The 22,563-nt window shown below is 39.6% G+C and overlaps 1 protein-coding gene across 1 annotated transcript; it reads left to right on the forward strand.

Moving 5' to 3' along the window:
• The first annotated feature begins 1,328 nt into the window (after window positions 1-1,328).
• Window positions 1,329-22,182, forward strand: dnajc24 (DnaJ (Hsp40) homolog, subfamily C, member 24). The gene is made up of 5 exons (XM_017475133.3): window positions 1,329-1,462; window positions 2,637-2,748; window positions 12,811-12,949; window positions 18,605-18,673; window positions 21,782-22,182. Exons 2-5 carry the CDS (start codon window positions 2,641-2,643, stop codon window positions 21,916-21,918), a joined length of 453 nt encoding a protein of 150 aa, XP_017330622.1. The 5' UTR covers window positions 1,329-1,462; window positions 2,637-2,640; the 3' UTR covers window positions 21,919-22,182.
• The last annotated feature ends 381 nt before the right edge of the window (window positions 22,183-22,563 follow it).

Genomic DNA, 22,563 nt, shown 5'->3' on the forward strand with positions numbered 1-22,563 from the left:
ATTATCTTTCCTTATGCTCTGCTCATATCATGTTCACGTAAACTGGAACTCATATAGACATTTACGCAGCTTGTTTTCCTGCTCAGTATCAGAGGATGTTACTGTTTCAGTTTCAACCCCTTTACTGGTTTAAATTTTCCACTCAATAAGACATAAGTGTTTCCACGTATTTTCATGTAAACCCTGTCTGATTGGTCTCACTTCCGTTCATTGAAGATATAAAATTACAACACCGCCATCTTCTTTTACTGATGTTCCGTTTCAGTTTGATGTTAGTGACAAACCGCTCCGAGAGGAGAATTATTCGGGGCTGAAGAAAAAATCTTCAGGGCAAACCGTGATTTATTTAAAAATGCATTTTACTTAATATTGTTTTCTTAACAATAAATTTGTAATGCAAGTAACGTAATTTGATTGACATCAATAACCGTAATCAAATCACATAAATTTAAAATGTAATGCTTTACATTACTGCATTATCAGAAAAAGTAATTAGATTACAGTAACGCGTTACACCCAACTTTATAACACATTACACCCAACTCTGTTCATGATATTGCATGTAGATAAATCGGCTGTAGCGTATTAATGTGTGGACTGAAACCTATTATTATTATAGCAGGTTCTAAACACAAATACACCATTAAATGATAATGGAATTTTGTTTTTTAGATAAACTCTAAACAGAGAATCCATACATCCATTCGTGGGGAGCCTGGAGATTATCCCAGGGAACTCTGGGCACAAGTCGGGGGACACCCTGGACGGGGTGCCAATCCATCGCAGGGCACAATCACACACACATTGCAGACAATTTGGAAATGCCAATCAGCCTACAATGCTTATGGACTCGGGGAGGAAACCGGAGTACACGGAGGAACCACTGAGGCACTGGGAGAAAATGCAAACGGTTGCACACAGGACTGAGGAGGGAATTGAACCCCCAACTCTGGAGGTGAGAGGAAAACGTGCTAACTACTAAGCTAAACAGAGAACAAAAACATTTATTTAATTGTTTGTTTGTTTGTTCTCACTCATAAACCAACATTTATAATTGTAATTTTTATTTTTAGAGCCAAATGACACTAAACTGTGTCGTTTCCATAGAAACAGCATGCTCGCGTCGTATGGTGTGTTACACTTTATGCCACACGGGTAGAAATCAAAATTAAACGCTTTTATAATGTAAAATTATGAAGAAAATATAAATCATAAAACTGAAAAAAATAATACTTTTATTTAAAAAGAATAGTTCCTCTCTGCAGCGTACTGTGACTGTTAAAGAGTCTATTTTATATTAAAGTGCTGCGTGTTTCTACCGAGGCGGAAATAGTGGGGCACCCAAGAAGATAAGCTGATGGTTAGCCTGATAGTTTAAGCCTCAGCAGTAAGATAGAAACATTCTCCTGACATGAGCTTCGCCATATCTCGTTCTCATTTTGAATCTGAGTTCATTGTCACGGTTTGTATAATGCTGCATTAAGTGTTTGTTTTTTAAACTGCTGTATGTGTTATTACTTTAGCGACTGCGCTAGCTAGTTAGCCTGCTAATCACTTTAACTAGCAATAGCTTCTTATATTTTGAATTACTAATTGCTTGACAAACTGAATGAAGTAAATTACCACAGAAGAAGCTTGCTCAGCTTTTCATACGCTCTCGTTTACATGATTAAGTTTTCTTTTAAAAGTTATGCAAATTCGCAGTTCAATGTCTTTCAAAGAAAAAAAATATATATATGACCAACATAGATTTAAAAAAATGTAGTTTTAGCTCGTGTATGTGTTTATTTCTGTGTAAAGTTTATCCAGTATTTTTGGACGGAGACTCCAGTGTCAGCACTTTGTTACAATCAGAGGGAAAGATGTAACTTAATGTTTGCTATATTTCTAGACCATATGTATGTAAAATCATCAACAGATCAACTAGGGTCACATTATTAGTGGGTTTTTCTTTTTTGTGCGTTACACTTTTGGGGAAAATTCTTCCTGTTAGTTTTGGAGACCTGTCAACCATTGTATTCACAAAAAAAGTTAAAAGTGATTAAATTCTATTTAAAAGTAAACTTTGCTTATTTACACATACCTAAATGTTAAGTTGTATGGTATATACAATAGTTTTGTGTGTCTTGTATGTGCTTATGAATGTTGATGTGAGAATATTCCTATCCTTGAACATTCAGTTAAATAAGCTCATATGACCAAAACAAATCATATCATGAGACTTATCAGGATAACAAACTGGGGTTTAATAAATAAATACTTTTATTTAATAGTTACAAACTTGTGTGATTTAACAATTAAATGGCATTTTAAAAAAAACAATCATTTTACAATTTTTTACAAAAAAAAGGGATTCGATAAAAAAAAAAAAATCAAATTTGCTGCTTTAGGACTTTGCAGTCAGTCCTACATCCTCCAGAGTCAGGTGATAGAAATTGTCTAAATCATAAAAACAATGTTTATTAACGGGTTTTGTTGCTGTTAAACACATAAAGTGTGATCACGTTATAATGTTGTGTTAAAGCTGGAGAATCACTATGCTGTGGTGCAGACCACTTCAGTACATCCTTTAAGCTGCTTGATATGACCATCAGACATGAAGATAAATAAATAGAAACTCCTTCTTTGTTGCGCAGGAGTATGTCGAATGCTCGGGATCTAGGGAAGAACTGGTACTCCATACTTGGTGCGACTCCCACTGATGATTTACAGGAGCTGAAACAGAAGTATCAGAGACTGGTCCTTATGGTACGTTGCCTTCTCTTATGACTTGATTCAGAAAGATTTTTGAATGACTCACAGATAGCTGTTGACTTCATATGTTCAGTTCAGTACCATTGGTTTTACCCTACCTCTATCTGTGGAGATGATTTGATCATTTTTTCCCCCTTAAGGCTTGTAATATGTACTGTTGTCTAGTTAATCAATGCATTCCTTGAACCATATGAGCTTTTCAGTATCTCCAATAGATGTATGGTTTCTGACACTGTATATAATTAGAATAATTTATCTACAGTAGCAAGAAAAAGTATGTGAACCTTCTGGAATTTCATGGTTTTCTGCATAAATTTGTCATAAAATGTGATCTGATCTTCATCCAAGTCAAGGGTATTGACAAATATAATGTGTCAAATAAAAGCACAAAATAAATTTTGATCCCTGATGTCTTTATTGAACACACTCATTCAACATTCAAAATGGCAGTGGAAAAAGTAAGTGAACCCTTAGAATTAATAACTGGTCTGACCCCCGGCAGCAATAACCTTAACCAGGTGCTTCCTATAGCTGTGGATCAGACCTGCACATCGTTCAGGAGGAATTGTAGCCCATTCTTCCTGGCAGAACTGCTTTAGCTCTGTCATATTCTTTGGACGTCTCATGTGTGTGGCTCTCTTCAAGTCATTCCATAGCATCTCTATTGGGTTGAGGTCTGGGCTCTGACTTGGCCCTTGCAAAAAGTGGATTTTGTTCCATTCTGTTGTGGACTTGCTCCGGTGTTTTGGGTCGTTGTCCTGTCGCATCACCCAACTTCTACACAGTTTCAGCTGATGTACAGACATTCTCACATTATCCTGAAGAACTGTCTGATATACTTGGGAATTCATCTTCAGCTCAGTGATTGCAAGCTGGCCAGGACCTGATGCAGCAAAGCAGGCCCAAATCATGATGTTTCCTCCACCATACTTTACGGTTGGGATGATGTTTTCACGATGATATGCCGTGCCCTTTCTATGCCAGATGTAGTGCTGTGTGGTTTTTCCAAGTAGTTCAATCTTAGTTTCATCAGTCCAAAAAACATTTTGCCAGTACCGCTGTGGAGTGTCAGTGTGCTCTTTTGCAAATTTCAGGCATGCAGCAATGTTCTTTTTAGTAAGCAGTGGCTTCCTTCGTGGTGTTCTGCCATAGATACCCTGCTTGTTCAACGTTTTACATATTGAACAGAGATGTTAGCCAGTTCCAATGATGCCTTCAAATCTTTGGCTGTCATTCAGGGTCGTTTCTTTACCTCACTGATGAATCTTCGTTGTTGGTAGAATAGCAACAGTCCCAAAGTGTCTCCATTTGTAAAATGTTTGCTTAACTGTTTCTAAAGTCTTCGAAATCACTTTGTAACCCTTGCCAGCTTTATGTAAATCAACCATTCTTGATCATAGATTTTCTGAAAGCTCTTTTTGGCGAGGCATGGCTCACATAAGCGTGTGGCTCTTGTGCAGACAAACTCCAAACGTTTTTGAGGGGTTTTTATCAGTCAAAGTTGCTGTAGTCCACACCTCCAAACTCATTTTCTTAACGAGACTCCAGGTGTGCTAAAACCTGATTCCAATTAGCTTTTTTCAGGTCATTAACTCAAGGGTTCACATACTTTTTCCACAAGCACTGAGGTTTTTTTTGGTTGTTCTCAATAAAGACATGAAAGATCAGAATTTTTTTGTATTATTATTTTAGACACATTATATTTGTCAATACCCTTGACTTAGATGAAGATCAGATCACATTTTATGACAAATTTATGCAGAAAACCATGAAATTTCAAAAGGTTCACATACTTTTTCTTGCCACTGTAAAAACAGTAGTAGCAGCGGCTACATCTTCAAGCTGTAATCACTTGAATGGCATTGGAAGCACTATCATTGGTTGGATAAAAGCCTGTCACAGGTCAGAAATACAGGGGTGGACAAGTCTGTAGCCTGGATTCCCAGATTTCATGTCCGGGCTTTAATTATGGCCAAAGGTTTGCAGGCACCTGACCGTCACAACCATATGTGCTTGTTGAACTTCCCATTCCAATGTTGGTCCATGTTTGTTATAACAACCCCCACTCTTCTGGGAAGGCTTTCCATTAGATTCTGGAGCATGGTTTTGGGGATTTGTGCTCAATCAGCTGCAAGAGTATTAGTGAGGTCAGGCATTGATGTCGGACGAGGAGGTCTGGCATGCAGTTGGCGTTCCAGTTCATCTGAAACGTGTTGAGGTCAGGGCTCTGTGCAGGCCACTCGAGTTCTTCCACATCAAACATGGCACACCATGACTTCGTGGAGCTGGCTTCGTTCACGAAGGCATTGATGGAACAGGTTTGGATATCTTAGTTCCAGTAAAGGGAAATTGTAATGCTACAGCACACGAAGACATTCTATACAATTGTGTGCTTCAAGTTTGCTGAAAGGGGCACACGATGGCTTAGTGGCTTGGTGGCGTGTGCACGTTCGCCTCACACCTCCAGTGTTGGGAGTTCGATTCCCACTGTGGCCCTGTGTGTGCGGAGTTTGCATGTTCTCCCCGTGCTGCGGGGGTTTCCTCCGGGTACTCCGGTTTCCTCCCCTAGTCCAAAGACACGCATGGTAGGCTGATTGGCATGTCCAAAGTGTACGTAGTGTATGAATGGGTGTGTGAATGTGTATGTGAGTGTGCCCTGCGATGGATTGGCACCCTGTCCAGGGTGTACCCCACCTTGTGCCCCATGCTCCCTGGGATAGGCTCCAGGTTTCCCGTGTCCCTGAAGGAAGGATAAGCGGTCTAGAAGATGGAGGGATGGATGGATGGAAGTTTGGTGAAGGCCCATATATGGATGTGCTAATCCGGTGTCCACATACCTTTGGCCATATAGTGTAGCTGACCATATGTTATTACATTACATCTGATAGCAGTCTGGTCGGTTAGGTTTCCAGGCAACCAAGACTTGGGACATTACAGCTTCTACTTACCTGGCATGCTGGCTAATGATTTATCATTTGTCCACTCCTGGTAATATGGGGAAGGTACATCTTCCAAGTGAGTTGTTTCTGCTAATAGGTCTGTTAGATGGTGGGGGAATATCACCGGAAGGTGAATGCTGCGATGGCAAACGCAATGGCTCTGCCAATGAGATGGACCTGATTGACCTCACTGGACAGAAACCATCATCAGTTTCCCCTCCATATGAGTTCACAGAGATGCAGTGGGCATCAGGCAGCAGGAACTGGTACTATTGACTTCAGATGTTCAGTTCAGTGCCATTGGTTTTACCCTACCTCAGTCTGTGGAGATGATTTGATCATTTTTTTCCCCCTTAAGGCTTGTACTATGTACTGTTGTCTAGTTAATCAATGCATTCCTACAATGCATTAGTTAATCTAGTTAATCATTGTATATCTAGCAGAAGTGTAAAGGCAGTAATCATAAAGATATCAACGTTTCACAAATGATCCACCTTCACTGGCTACTGCATAGAGCCACTGTTTACAGACAACTGATTTAAATTTATATCGTTAATACAAGAAATACATTTCGCGCTGAGATTTTACGCTTCACTGTCATTACACAATTGCGCAATGGCAATATTGTTTTTCATCCGTGTCTGTAGTGTTTGTGTAACTAAGGCACACAAGAAAAGGTCAGAATAGAAAGATTTCTTAGAGGAAGTACATTTTTGTAAATAAACCTTAAAGATAGTAAGTGAATTTAAATCTACACCCATTACGCTTGGTCATAAGATACGATGTATGTGAGAAAAAGTCTCAGTTTTGGTGTTATGATGTTTTATCCAACTTTTTGACACCATTTTGACAGATTACTGAATGCCAAAGTGGTTTTTCTTACCAACTCCATTTAAAAGCAGACAGCTGAAGTGTGCTGTCACTGTGGAGCTAAATGGTATTTACCATGTCCTCTTTAAAAATACGACAGCTTTTCTAGGAACATCAGAACGCGTGTTGCAAAAATGCCATTAACTCCTGTGTGTGTGTGTGTGTGTGTGTGTATATTGTGTGTATACTGTGTGTGTGCAGTATGCGTGTATGTATGGGCTGACATTAGGTGGCAGTAGCGTGATGCTGCAGGCCTTTACCGTGCCCCCGATGAGCAGCTTGTGAATGTGTTTCCCTGCCGTGTGATGATGTATGGGCCGCGCCGACGAGCGCTCCAAATTGGCCGGCCCTTTATATTGTGCTACTGCTCTCCAAGCTCCATTAGGCCCGGTAAATGAATATTTTACAACGCGTGCAAAGGGACAGCAATTAAAGCGTGTAACTCCGGAGAGGAAGCAGAGAGCGAGAGGGAGAGAGAGAGAGGGCAGAAGCGACGTCTCTCTTTCAGCACTGTATTTATGGTGAGCACGTGGACTGCGTCAGGTGAAGGTGCGAGAGCAGTGGAGTGGAAAACGTCAGATAGGGTGGGGCTGCTGGGGGATGGTGGGGGGGCGGTTTGGTTGGTGGGGGATTGACACCTCAAATGTCTCAGCTCTAATATAAGGCAGTATAGAACCTATTTCTGCCCTAACATATGTTAAACTGTACGCACGAGTGGATATGAATCTTATTTTCCCAGATCCATCATGCATAATTGATGTCACTATTAGTAGTAGTTTCTTTAACAACTTACTTTTGATTTCTTTAAATAGTATGTCAGGTTGCTCATGTTTTCAATATAATTATGACTAAAAGAGCTATTAAATAATTCTGCACAGCTTTTTTTCTCTGGCCACAGAAGAGACGCATGGCTTGTCCACGCCTGCTGTGGACGTAAAGTACCCAGGTAGATGTTTGTGTTTCTGTATCCCTTCTCGGCACTGCAGGGGAATCTCTGACTGCAGAGAGAGTCAGGATCTCTCAGCCTGAAGACTTCACCTCCTCGCCGAGCGAGCCGAGAGTCACGCTGCTAGTGTTGCTTTGACGCTTCCCACTGTTAGTGGCCTTTAACACGGACGCCTTTTCCTCTCAGGATGTTGCGTTGTGCCTTTAGTAGGTGTGACACGAACACCGCTGCGGCTGCAAAGATGTGTGTTTATGGAATAACAACTTTATTCAGAAGTAACATTTGTTTTTGCCAAATAACAAAATGGTCTGTGCAGTAGTGCAGAGCTGCTGTTTTATCATGTTAGATAGTTGTGTTCTAATGTTTCTTTCAGAGAATATGAGTTTTGAGAAAGTAGGTGGCAGTATTCTGGAGAAGAAAAAAAAACATGTCTTTAGCATCTGAAATCTTGAAATCTGGATGTGATGATCAAAATATTGTTTGGATGATAAAATCCACTTCCCACGGGATTATCCGCAGAAAGCGTGCCAATTAGCAAAGAATAAAAACACTTGGAGTTGTGCCGTTATAGGAAAATTAATGGTTTAATGGTTTAATTAATGGTTGGCTTAATGGTTAGAACATTTGCCTTGCACCTCCGGGGTTGGGGGTTCGAATCCCACCTCCGCCCTGTGTGCATGGAGCTTTCATGTTCTCCCTGTGCCTCGGGGGTTTCCTCCAGGTACACCAGGTATGGATGTTCTGAAATTTTAGAACTGCAAAGTCCTCTGTCCCTAAGACTTTCCTGTGGCAGAAAGCTTCAATTTACAGCTTTACCTCTGACTCTTACAAAGTGCCTGCACTGGAGGCTCCTTCCGTACGTTCTAAATAAATGTCTCCTCACAGAGAAATTTTATCACCATATCAACAATTACACATGTTTTTGCCCACCACAGAAAGCCACATTGAGGAAACAGTTGTTACTATAGAAACGATAATGTATTCTAACAAATTGACGCTAATCTGAATGGAGAAATCCACAGTATAGCTCAAAGTTAGAACTTTAAAAATTGTAAAGATTCAGTACAAAAGTTTAACGTACCCGACTGGTTCCAATCACAGTTTGATCGAGACAAAAATACTGATAATACCTGTGATATATCAAATTTATTTCTAATTTATCACTATTGATATTGTATTGTCATATTGCCCAGCTGTAACTATGGGTTGGTTAGTGTTAAAGAAATACTTACAATCCTCACTCAGTCAGTTTACATGGACAGCAGTAATCTAATTATTGACCTTATTCTGAGTAAGACAATACTGTGATTAAGGTGTTTACATGAGTCACTTTTAAAATACTCCTTTCATGTTTTACATGTTATAGAACATAGTTCGATTAACGGCACACGTCATTACATCACCGTGCCACGCTGTCCGACGTTCCCTCCAGAATTTCACGTATCAACCTACAGTTCACCTTCGTTATGGTACCGTATACAGTTTTGGGTGTTTTTATTGAAAATTTTTATGAACGCTTCAAGAGGGGTTAATTATTTGTCATGCTGTACATGCAAATAGACGACTGCTTGAAGCCGTGGGCTGCGCCCGAAACCGCATATTTACCTACTACTTATAGTATTGTTAGTATTAATAATAGTATTATTAGTATTGTTCTCTGCTTAATATTGCTTTGCTTGTATTTCTTCATTTGTAAGTCACTTTGGATAAAAGTGTCTGCTAAATGAAGAAATGTAATGTAAATGTAAATACTATATAGTAGTCGAGATGCATGTATTTCGCCTACTATATAGTAGGTTGGTACACGGTTTGGGACGCAGCCATGCTCTCTTGTCTACTTTAAAACGGTTGAGAACAGCTGTGTTTGATTGTGTCCTGTCGCAAAATGCGGTGAAAACTCCCACACCACATTAATAGTGTGATTAAGGTGTTTACATGTCTGTAATACACTTCGATAATTTGACTAAAACAGGAGTACTCCACATGTCTTAATTCGATTTGTGTTTACTTTGTATATGACTTTATTTGGATTAAGGTAATTAAAAATTGCTGTTTACATGGTAGTTTCTTAATCAGAGTATTGTCTTAAACAGTTAAATATTGGATTATTGTTGTCTGTGTAAACGTACATACTGAATAACATATTTATTGCAATTTCAGTATCATCGTCCAATATTTCAGCCTTAATGTGACCAGTGTTGTATGACTGGAGTATTTTTCCCCCTTGTTTCTGTATAACCAAACTAAAAGCTGCTCACAGATAACACTTAAAATGACTTGAATTTTTCCTGCCTTTTGGCCTACAGCATGCTCTGTGTCTCTGATCTACAAGCAGGTTCCCACACCCAGCGCAAGTCAGTGTAATCCTCTCTGCAGGGATCCCATGTATCCGAGATCAACAGAATCAAAGGTGCTTGTGATCGGACTGTTCTTGTAGCTTTAATTAAGAAGAGCTTTGACTGAGGCAAAGACGGAAACTTTTAACTCAAGTCCTGAATTCTGCTGTGTTCAATGCATCTCTAGTTGGCAGAAGATCACGTACTGATGGATAGATTAAAGGCTGAGGGTGTCCCTTTAAATAGCTGACCAATAGATGTCCAAAGTAGTGGACACTATTAGCCTAATTAGTGCACGATGTGTCTGTGTTGACGGATTGTTCCAATATGAATAGATATAGTATAACGTGGTTTTATTGCTACACATCGTCTTTGCGATATGTCTTCTGATCTGTTTAAATGAAATAGATGACACATGATGTCTCAGGAGCTGTACTGGAGCGATGAACGCCGTTCTTCCGGAAGACTCTCCCTCAGTTGATGTTTTGATGATGGTGGTGAAGAGTGCTGTCCAACACATCGCTCCAAACTCTCCCATAACTGTTCAGTTGGGTTTTAGTCACTGTGAAGGCAATAGCATATCATCATCCATCCATTTTCTGTACCGCTTATCATACACAGGGTCACGGGGGAGAACTCTGAGCACAATCACACATGACGGACAATTTGGAAATGCCAATCAGCCTACAACGCATGTCTTTGGACTGTGGGAGGAAACCGGAGTACCCGGAGGAAACCCTCAAAGAGTGCAAACTCCTTGCACACACGGCAGAGGAAGGAATCGAACCCCCAACCCTGGAGGTGCAAGGCAAGCACGCTAACCACTAAGCCACCATGCCACCCTGATGTTTCGTAATTTTCTTCATCATTCAGTGACTCCTTGTGCATTAATGGAAGGCGGATTCATCTTGGAAGCGAGCACGCTTCATCAGGATAAAATCCTATGTTTCATCATAAGATAAAGGTGATCAGTCAGAACTTTGTGTTGATTTGCAGTGGCGCTTCACTCTGAGAGAATAAGTGGAGCCGCAGCATAACACCGACACTGATGTTGGATGTAATTCACCACCATTTTGTTTATTGGCCTAAAAAATATGAACAACAAAATATATGAGGAAATGAAAGCTGGAAACCCCTGATAGAGGCTAAAGCTACATAAAGTAATTGGGTGGTGTCTGCATCATTGGGGCAGGTATTGACATGGACATATCGATTGTCTCATTGCTCCAGAAAGTTCATATCAGCTCATCCCTAAATACAGCATCATGTGACTGTAGTGATGGAGCTTCCTCTTCTGCCAAATTGTGAGATATGTAGCCCAAGGAAAGCTCTTCTCTTCTCTTCTTTGCTCTACTCTTCTCTTCTTGTTTCTTTTGGTTTCTTGGTGTGTCTTCTCTTCTCATCTTCGCTCTTCTGGTCTCTTCTTCTCCTGACTTCTCTTTGTTTTTCTCTTCTTTTCTCTTTACATTTCATGTCTTCTAGTCTTCATTTCTCATTTCTTCTCTTCTTGTGTCTTCTCGTTTCTTCTCTTCTTTTCTCCTCTTGTCTCATCACTTATGGCCTTCTGTATTCTTCTCTTCTCTTTTTGTTTCTTTGTGTGTCTTCTCTTCTCATCTTGTCCCTTCTGGTCTTTTCTTCTCTTCACTTCTCTTTGTCTTCTCTCTTCACATCTCATCTCTTCTATTGTCCTGTTCTGGTCTTCTTTTCTCGTTTCTTCTCGTCTTTTCTTGTCTTCTCTTTTCGTCTCATCTCATTTCTTCTCTTCTTTTATTGTCTCGTCTCATTGCTTATATTCTTCTCATGTCCCTCTTTTTGTTGCCATCTTGCTCTTTTAGACTGTAACACTGCGATCCCTGAGATGGTTTGAAAAAGAGACGGGTGAGCTCTTGGCAGAGGCAGCAGGGAGCAAACACACCCCCTCTATTCTCGTTCAGCCACAATGCAGAAATGCTGCTTCAGACTTGGCACTGCGCAGCGCTCCTTCATGATGCAGTGAAGAAGTTCGAATTTCGGCTTGATGTCATTTCTGTCATTTAAGTCCATTCAAACTCCTCAAATATATCACCAAAAGATGCAGTGAGGTAGTGGAGAAAGAAAATCATTAGAATGCACAGCCACTCTTAAATTTTTAATTAGTTTTTTAAAGTAATTACTCTAAATGATTAGTTGAAATCCCTTGTTGCTTAAAATGAGAAATATAATTGCGGCAGACAGTAATTGGCCAGTCTGGGACTGATGGTTATTCTAGTCTACTGTAGTTGCCATGCATCATTGTTTGACTTTGGCAGCAGTTCAGCTACTAAACTACAGCAAACACACACACACACACACACACACAAGCAACGCTCTGTTCACTACATTGTAGTCATTGGCCATTTGAATGCCTGATAGAAAAGATCAGTTTGTCCTCTTCAACCTCTTTAAACCTCTCATAAATTAGAGAATAACCATGACCGCAAAACTTCTCCACCCCAGGCTAATCCGAACCTCAAAAACACCCTACAGCTCAAAGAGCATTCTTCTATCATAGCACTAGTAGATAAATATTATAGTAACAGCCATGGTATAAAACGCAAAGGCAAAAATCTCTTATAGTGTTTGATCTTGATAATGTCAGCATTTTTGGATCTGAAGAAGCTTCTCTCTTTTTATGCTGTGTATCTTTATCCTCTTTATTTTTGTGGGCAAAATGTGTTTACATTGATTCAGCTTCATCCTTCTGTCAGTTTTTTAACAAATTTTGCATTTCTATGCTCACAGAGGCTAAAGCTACCTCCCGTTTTGTAAAAATCTACTTGTTTATCTAATGTTTATCTATGTTTATCTTGTTTATCTAATGTGCTTTTCACATCCACAAAGCAGTTTCGTGCAAAAACCAATACAGTGTTGCTTTACGTAGCCATGTAGCTAGTTACATAGTCGTAAGATTAGTAAACAAAGGCTTCACAACTTTTGTCATTGCTAGTTCCACCCAGATAAACAGAAGCCTGGCCTATCAGAAGAGGAGGCGGGGCTGCGCCTGCAGAGGTTCATAGACGTGGATCAGGCCTGGAAGATACTGAGCAACGAGGAGAGCAGGAGAGCGTTTGACCTACAGCTGCGTGGTAGGTTCCTTCATCAGCGACCCAGTGTAATGACGATATAGAATTTGAAGCTCCTTTATACTTCATACCAGACCAGACAGGAATGAATCTGAGCTACACTGAGCATGAGAGAATGAGAACCTGCTTTGTTTTCCAGGGATAATGCAACAAAGAGGTGTCATAAGTAAGAAATAATCAGTATGTATGTCGGTATGTAGTTGTAGGAAAATAATCAACGACGGGGTGGCAGTATGTCTCAAAGTTTTTATTCCTCTTATGCAACAGTAATTTGCCAGTAATTCCTTTTTTAATGTTTTTTTTTTTTTATTAAAGGATAACACATCATACTTTTTATTCATTTGTAGTTATTTTTAATGTTGTAGACCACACGTAAAACAAGTAAGTTCATGTTATAAACAGTCGTTCCCTCACTTTCTCTTAAATTATAAGAGGAACAATTGCCTCTGGCCTGAAGACTTTCCTGTGATGCTAGAGCCTCCTGATGATTCCCAAGCTCTGGGCGGAGTTATGAGTCACTCGTTCAGAAAGGTCAGATGAGAAAGGCCAGGCTGTTAACTAGGCCAATTCAAGTAACAATTATTTAGCATTTATGTTTTTGTTGTTGTTTAAAGCAGCAACAATACAGTCTAAGCAATATTATCAGCTTTTATTTATTCAAAGCTGAGTTGGTGAAGCACTGAGCAAGAATTTGACTTACAGCTACAGACAGAAAGACTGCAAAAGAAATGAGTAATTAGAGGTGGGGGTTATGGGAAACATAGCACATTTAAAGATGTGCAGCATAACAGTCGCCCTCTCTCCCTCTGGAAGAGAGAAAGGGAGGGGGAACGAGAGAGAGAGAGAGAGAGAGAGAGAGAGAAAGGAAATGTAGGTCAGGTCTATCACACATGGCCTATTCTTATATGAAGTGATAGGCTGTGTCTCTCCCCACTTGCCTGAGGAAAGAGCTCCCCTAGTCCACCATTACGAGCTTCGATAAATGTACACGCAGGGCCCGGTGCACCATTAGGGTGGGGGCGGGCTTTAGGGATGGGCATACTCCAACTGCCCTATTTTTATTTATTATTAATCTAGCTTTGAGAGTTTATTGAAATTTGTTGAAAATGATTTTGAATAAAATGTGAATGAATAATTATTCATGATTAAGTAGCTTTTAATATATATTATATAATGTACCTGATGATGATGATAATAATAATAATAATAATAATAATAATAATAATAATAATAATAATGAAGAATAATTGTACTGTTGTAATAAAAAAAAAAATTTTTCAATGAATATTTTGCATGTATTATTATTATTATTATTATTATTATTATTATTATTATTATTATGAAGCTCTGTCCCACTCTGAGGTATTAATTCTAAAGGTTACAGATAGTAACTACTCTGATTGAAGCTCCTGCAGCTCTGGGACTGTGTGATGGATTCAGCTGTAATTAACGCTCAGATTGATTCGAGCTGAAAGAGTTCGCTAATCTGGGCCTAACCGAAGCCTGCAGTGGTTTGCTCCACAGCTAAATGTGAGTAGTTATTGACTGGCTACCGTTTGATCTCGGCTTCAGTGGCTCGATTGAAAGAGCTCGGTGTTGTTGTTTAAGCCTGACACTGTTTACAATGCTAAGAATATTCAGCTGTTTTAATATTCACTCAGTAGGATGCAGTCATGAATATTTCAGTTAGCTTTTCTTTATAGCTGAATATGAATGAACAGGATGTCAGTTATATACTAATAACAGTCGTGCTGCATTAAAACAACCTGTTTGATTATGAGTTGTTTACTGTTTAGAAATGTTATATATATATATATATATATATATATATATATATATATATATATATATATATATATATATATATATATATGGGAAAACAATGTCTAATAAAAAAAAATTGTGACAATTCACAATTTAAAAAATTAAGTACAACTTAATTGCTGCTTCCTGTGAGTTTGTAATTATTCAAATAAAATTGGTGTAAAAATAAGATCATGATCACAATAGTTAAATAAATAGATAAATTATCTGAGAAGTTTATCGTGACAGTTTATCAAGATATTATGTCATAATTTTGCCCAGCCCTACCACATATACGTCACATTATTGACTATTTATACAACAGTTAGTTCTGGTCTACTAATGTGATTGGTTGAGCTGCATTCAAGAGTGGTTATATTTACTATAACCTCACTGGGACATTTCACCGTGTGTAGCACTCCATTCATCCGTGTTCGCCACGTAAAAATTCCATTTGCTAGTTCGAAATGGCTGCTACAGTAGCGTTAGTGACATCATCAGCGGACGTGGCAAACGATACTTTTTGGGAATATAACTTTTGTGAGCTAGCTCGTCAGTTTGCTGTGGTATAAAGAAAGTGTGGCATCTTCAGGATCTATTTCCACTAGCGGAGCAAAAATAAACAGAACATTTAGCTAGGTTGTGTCTGAAAAACAGCATTGTGAACTTTTTTTCATCATAACCTTGTGAAACTGCACTTGTTCAACATTCCATTCCAGATTTAGTTCCCCTTTTGCTGTTATAATAACCTCCACTCTTCTGGGAAGGCTTTCTCACAGAATACAAAAACATTTGATACAATTTTGTGCCTACAAATTTGCGGCAGAACCAGATATGGGTGTGATGGTCAGGTGTCCATATACTTTTGGCCATATAGTGCAATATGAAATAATTAGTGACTTTGAAATTTAGGACTGATTCGGATTTCTAAACCCTAGTACTGCATATATAATAATGTGAGGCCGACATCTGTCGGTCTTTTATTTATTTCTGTTTGTGTGCATGCGTTTGCACTGCGTTTGGTTCGAATGGTTTGCTCAGCCAAGCCCTTCTTTCTTTCTGTCTTTTTATCTCGGGCTATTGCGCACTCATTCTTCGTAATTACTCATCATTTTAGCTGTCAGCATCATCTCATCGCTAAATAAACACTGGCTGTGACAGCGCTGCTGTTCGGGCCCGTTTCTTATGATCGTTCTCATCCAGAACCAGAACTCACTGACCCGTGTGGACCCACGCCGACACCGCTGTACCATCAAACCTCTTATTGGAGTTTAATGGTCTCCCTCTTGTCTGCAGATCTGTCACGTTTCACTTACAAACCTGTCTTGATTGATACAGGCTCATATACTGAATATGTACTGCGTCCTCATTTACTCTAATGACTGTTTGTTGAGGACTATAAATTTTTTTCTGTTGAACAATCAAGTGGGTTTGTGTGGATACAATATGAATTCTGTTTTAGCCGAACAGTCAAGGCTGGGTTTAAGTTCACCCTGATGTTCTATTGAGTTCTAATGTTCATGTCGTCCAAGACTTTCATTTACGGTTTTTAAAATATAGCTTCACATTATTACTGTTAATTATTAATGCGCTTGTCATAATACATTATCGTTTCTATAGTAACAGTTAATTCACAGAGGCTAGTATGGCGATGTTCCACGTGAACAGATTTAAAAAAACCTGTGCAATCATTTGAATGGTGATGTTTTTAGCGAGGAGATGTTTGTTTAATGTTTATGGAAGGAGTCTCCAGTGTCAGCACATTGTAAAGCTGTTTTCAGACACAGGAACGTCTTCAGGACTGAGGGCTTTGTGGTTTCTCAGTAATATGAAAAACTGCATTTTTAAATTTTTTTTTAATCTTATTTGGAGATGTTCGGCAACCTTAAATGTAACTGTAAATGGATTAACATGCATGTTGCTATTTAATAAGTAAAACAATAGAATTTTTAACAAATTGCTGTGTGATAAGAGTAATAAAACTCTTCGCGGTCTGCTCTAATTGGAAAATAATCGACTTCAGGGTGGTAACAATAACTCCCATTTTTCCTTGCCTGTTGTTTACTTTGTCTTCATAACCGCACCCATAGCCAAATATCCTGCAATGGTGTATTTTGTGACATATTTTGTTAGTGGATGTGTACCTTAAGCTGCTCTAGGAGCCAGCATAAATTATAGCACCTGCTAGAGCTACTATAAAATGTCATACAGTAAAAATAATATGGCAAATAAAGTTTATTTGAGTCAGTTCAGACCAGATGATATGTGAGCTTGTACAAAAGGCTGCCGAAGATCCTGTAGCTTATATTAATCATTATGTTCTTCATATATCCCCGGTGATAAATATGCATGGTGCCTTGACGGGTTAACGAGTACGTTTCACTAATTTGAGCGATGTACATGCGAAATACATTTCTGACGAGCCTTTTGTTCGACACGTTTTTCTCATCTGCACCTCGAACCTTTTTTTTTTTTTTGACGGCCCGGGAATTAATGGTGCAAATTTCTTTGCCATACTTTAAAAATGATATGCAGACCAAACTGTAATGGTGCGCGCTCAGGGCACTCTCCTGGCTAATTAAAGGCAAACATGTTGAAAAGTGGCACAGGACGTGCTAATTACCATTCTCTCACAACGGCTGAGGGTTTTTTTTTTTCTTTCTTTCTGGGACGTGTTACATCTCAGGCTTTCGTTCCTTCTCATTTTTGCTCCTGTGACGATTAATTGTCATGTTTCATATTTTCAGATTCAAGATGCTATCATTCACACCAGTAATATATATTCAGATTCTGTGACAGCTCTTTTTTGGTGGAGCCTTTTGGGATTGTGTATAGGCTCCTGGTTCTGTGCTCTCTCTTTATCCTGTCGCTTCTTACTTCTCTTTGTGTTTGGTATGTTGAGATGAATGGCAGAAGCACACGATGATGTTTCACAATGGTTTTCGTTCGGTAAAGCGGTCCAGTTCTTCCTCTCCTAGTCTTCATTGAAGCATTTGCCAAAATTTTAGAAACGTTTGAGGAACTAAAGACTTTCAGCAGGAGAACTGCACAGTTCCTCCATTCACTACAGTTACACAAGGATTATTTATGTGTTAAAGTTTTTCATTTGCCCCTAGTGTAAATCTGTGTGTAGCAGAAACATTTTGCCAGCTGTGCCATGGTGACTCTGATATACAGAGGATCTGGAGAGATTCTGTATGGAGGAATGGTCTCAGATCCCTTTCCATGTATTTTCCAACCTCATCAGGCATTATAGGAGAAGACTCAGAGCTGTCATCTTGGCAAAGGGAGGTAGCACAAAGTATTGACTAAAAGGGTGCCAATAATTGTTGCACACCTATATTTAACAAACCTAATTTATTTTGGATAAATCTGTTTAGTTTGCAATTGTCTGATATCCATGAGAGTATTTTTGTGAATTTTTTTAACAAAAGATCAAAAGGTTAAACAAAAGACAGTTTTTCATAGCCGTCTTTGCTCATATGTTCCAAGGGTGCCAATATTAGTGGAGGGCACTGTAAAACCGGTAATAATACATAAACACGATGGTGCGGTGTGATGCGTTACTACCCCTCATCCACCTCTTTCTCATTTGTAAGTCGCTTTGGATAAAAGCGTCTGCTAAGTGAATAAATGTAAATGTACCCCAAAGCTGATTATTTTCCTATAACAGCATGTCCTGAAGTGTTGCGTTTAATGTTGTAGAAGGTCCATATTCTTTTAAGAAATCAAGTCACTTTCTTCTCTAATATAACTATACCTTTTTGTGCTCTTACCTAAGCTTTAATCAACAGATTGAGTTCGAGCAATAGTTCAGTATTATAATCCTGTGTGTGTGTGTGTGTGTGTGTGTAGCACATGAGCTGAAACAAAGCTGGCCGGTGGATGCCTGCATTACACTGGAGGACATGAACTGGGACAGCGGTGAGTAAAGCTACATGAGGAATTTAGGTATCCAGCTCTTCTATCTTAAGTCCAGAATAACACTTGTGCAGACTAGAGCTGCTCAGTATGGACCTATAACAGACAGGAATATTGGTCCCTAATCCCAATTGACCTTCTGTTCACTACTTATGCACTCTACCTAGGATATATAACATAATTGCTGTGTACACCCTAAATAATGCACATCATTTAGTATTCAGAACAGAAAAAAGCGACAGAAAAGCTAACAATAGCAATGTGTAGCTGTTCACATGTTTTCCCCACTCTAATGATGTACCTGCACACACATTAGACCTGCGGCTCATGAGTAAAGCAATTACGACAGCATTGGGTTTTTTTTTCTTCTCACTTTTAAGCCATTCTGTTATCACAGCCTTTCACAATGTGTCCGTTTTCGAAACTCACAAACGAACCTTTATTCATGCTGTAAATGTTCTTCTAGATGTAGCGCAAGTCTGCACCGCTCTCAGGATCTGAAAGAACACACCTGACCAAAGTTCTCAGGGAACAAGCTATATCCAGTTAACCATTTGAGTGAAAAAATTCTCAGAAGCAGTGTTTTTAAAAAAAAAAAAAAACTATTATTTATTTAATTTTTTTTTACTCTCACTGGTGGGGTCGGGATGTCCAATATGAAGCTTGTTGGGGAAAATGGAGATAATTGACCATAAACTGCAATGCTGCACTTGCAGGACATGCTCATGTATGAATTCGTTTTTCTGCTTCCATTCATTGGTTTTATATCTGACCATCTGGCTATTATATACGTATAGCGCTGCTATGATCACATTGTAATTCATTATTATACTTTTGTCAATGCGATTTTCACTTTTACAGTGTGTACGAGGTAACTTTCACAAACTTTCAGAGTATGAATACATGTGTGTTTTTTGGGGTTTTTGCCAAAACTGATACTGAGACTGAAATGCATAACCTGCTTAGTATTAATCCGAAGCATCATCCATCCATCTATCCATTTTCTACAGTGCATCCGGAAAGTATTCACAGCGCTTCACGTTTTCCACATTTTGTTATGTTACAGCCTTATTCCAAAATGGATTCAATTCATTATTTTCCTCAAAATTCTACAAACAATACCCCATAATGACAACGTGAAAGAAGTTTGTTTGAAAACTTTGCAAATTTATTAAAAAAAACAAAAAAGCACATGTACGTAAGTATTCACAACCTTTGCTCAATACTTTTTTGAAGCACCTTTGGCACCAATTACAGACTCGAGTCTTTTTGAGTATAAGGCTACAAGCTTGGCACCCCTATTTTTGGGCAGTTTCTCCCATTCTTCTTTGCAGGACCTCTCGAGCTCCATCAGGTTGGATGGGGAGCGTCGGTGCACAGCCATTTTCAGATCTCTCCAGAGATGTTCAATCGGGTTCAAGTCTGTGCTCTGGCTGGGCCACTCAAGGACATTCAGAGTTGTCTTGTAGCCACTCCTTTGTTATCTTGGCTGTGTGCTTAGGGTCGTTGTCCTGTTGGAAGATGAACCTTCGCCCCAGTCTGAGGTCCAGAGCGCTCTGGAGCAGGTTTTCATCAAGGATGTCTCTGTACATTGCTGCATTCATCTTTCCCTCGATCCTGACTAGTCTCCCAGTTCCTGCTGCTTGAAAACATTCTGCCACCACCATGCTTCACTGTAGGGATGGTATTGGCCAGGTGATGAGTGGTGCCTGGTTTCCTCCAGACATGTCGCTTGCCATTCAGGCCAAAGATTTCAATCTTTGTTTCATCAGACCAGAGAATTTTGTTTCTCATGGTCTGAGAGTCCTTCAGGTGCCTTTTGGCAAACTCCAGGCGGGCTGTCATGTGCCTTTTACTGAGGAGTGGCTTCCGTCTGGCCGCTCTACCATACAGGCCTGATTTGCAGAGTGCTGCAGAGATGGTTGTTCTTCTGGCGGGTTCTCCTCTCCCCACAGAGACACGCTGGAGCTCTGTCAGAGTGGCCATCGGGTTTTTGGTCACCTCCCTGACTAAGGCTCTTCTCCCTCGATCGCTCAGTTTGGCCGGGAAGCCAGCTCTAGGAAGAGTACTGGTGGTTCCAAACTTCCATTTACGAATGATGGAGGCCACTGTGCTCATTGGGACCTTCAATGCTGCAGAAATGTTTCTGTACACTTCCCCAGATCTGTGCCTCGATACAATCCTGTCTCAGAGGACTACAGACAGTTCCTTTGACTTCATGGCTTGGTTTGTGCTCTGACATGCACTGTTAACTGTGGGAGCTTATATAGGTGTGCCTTTCTAAATCATGTCCAATCAACTGAATTTATCACAGGTGGAATCCAGTCGAGTTGTAGAAACATCTCAAGGATGATCAGTGGAAACAGGATGCACCTGAGTTCAATTTTGAGTGTCATGGCAAAGGCTGTGAATACTTATGTACATGTGCTTTTTTGTTCCATCCATCCATCTTCAACCGCTTACTCCTATTCAGGGTCACGGGGAACCTGGAGCCTATCCCAGGGAGCATTGGGCATAAGGTGGGGTACACCCTGGACAGGTTGCCAGTCCATCGCAGGGCACAATCACATACACATTCATATGCTACGGACACTTAGGAAATGACACCTTGGACACTTTGAATCAGCCTGCCATGCATGTCTTTGGACTGGAAGAGGAAACCGGAGTACCCGGAGGAAACCCCGGAAGCATGGGGAGAGGCGCATGCAGGGAAGAGGTGGGATTCAAACCCCAGAGGTGTGAGGCAAATGTGCTAACCACTAAGCCACCATGCCCCATCGTGACAATCCCTCATTGTCACCAATGACCAATAGTGGCCGATTGTCCAAAACAACATACATGATAAGCATTGTTATTTTCACTCGCATGGCGTTATTTTGATCACGCCACATTAAAAACACACCCATTCATTACCTCTTACAGATATTACAATGCACATCCCTGGCCCCACATCCCATAACACTGTCCTGATGGACCAAATTTCAAGTTTAGCGCTACAGTAGATAAAGAAGTGCTCTCGACAGACCTGAGCTATACGCAATGCTTTGACCTTGACTTTTGCCACCCAATGAAGACTGCAGTGCTCTAATCAATATCTCACCTCTGTTTCAGAGAATGAGTGTTACTCGTACAGCTGCCGCTGTGGTGGCGAGTTTCTCTTGGAGAAGGTGGATGTAGAGGAGGATGAGGATGCTGTAGTGTGCTGCGACACGTGCTCGCTCAGCATCGAAGTGAAGAGAGCTACATGATGCAAGCATAATCGTTCTTCCTCAAAGAGGTGAACTCATCAACCTGGTGTTACAGTGTCATTCTTAATTCAGAGTTCATTATTGGGTACACTACAGAAGTGCCTAACAATGGCCACCACAGTATATGCCAGTCATAGGACATTATTATTATTATTTTTTTTTTTAAGAATAATGATAATGATTTTATGTACAATGATGTCCAGTATTGTAATTTAAACTTATTTCATACACTGTATATTTATTAAAAATTAAATTTGTATTGTACTTTTGGGTCCTTTCTCATTCTTTTTTTTTTTTTTTTTTTTTTGAAATACTGTCGTATTGTTGTGAAGTATATAAATAATGTTCTTATTTACAACTACTTAAACTAAAGGAAAAAGAGGTTTTTTTGTGTGTGTTTTTTTTATTTTTTTATAGAGGCTGAAACGTCACATTAATTCTCACATATCCTTACTTCACAGCAACTTTTTTAGGAACTGGGTCATGTTATTCTCTTTCTCAAAAGCCCTCAGGTTATTTCCTCCAAGCACTTCATGCTCTTTTTCTCAGAACAACATGGCGCCCCTCCCCCAACCTTGAAAAGACGCAGCTCACCAACTCTGACTTTACTTGTAAATATATACGTTTTGGAATAAACTCAAAACA

Source organism: Ictalurus punctatus, chromosome 8, assembly GCF_001660625.3.
Source record: "Ictalurus punctatus breed USDA103 chromosome 8, Coco_2.0, whole genome shotgun sequence".
In the NCBI taxonomy this organism is placed as follows: domain Eukaryota; kingdom Metazoa; phylum Chordata; class Actinopteri; order Siluriformes; family Ictaluridae; genus Ictalurus; species Ictalurus punctatus.

What these genes read in the sequence shown, in the direction of transcription:
- dnajc24 (XM_017475133.3), top strand. Translation starts at nt 2,641, where the DNA reads ATGTCGAATGCTCGGGATCTAGGGAAGAACTGGTACTCCATACTTGGT. An exon ending in ATCAGAGACTGGTCCTTATG is followed by an intron (nt 2,749 to 12,810) that starts GTACGTTGCCTT and finishes TGTCATTGCTAG; the next exon opens with TTCCACCCAGATAAACAGAA. An exon ending in GGACATGAACTGGGACAGCG is followed by an intron (nt 18,674 to 21,781) that starts GTGAGTAAAGCT and finishes CCTCTGTTTCAG; the next exon opens with AGAATGAGTGTTACTCGTAC.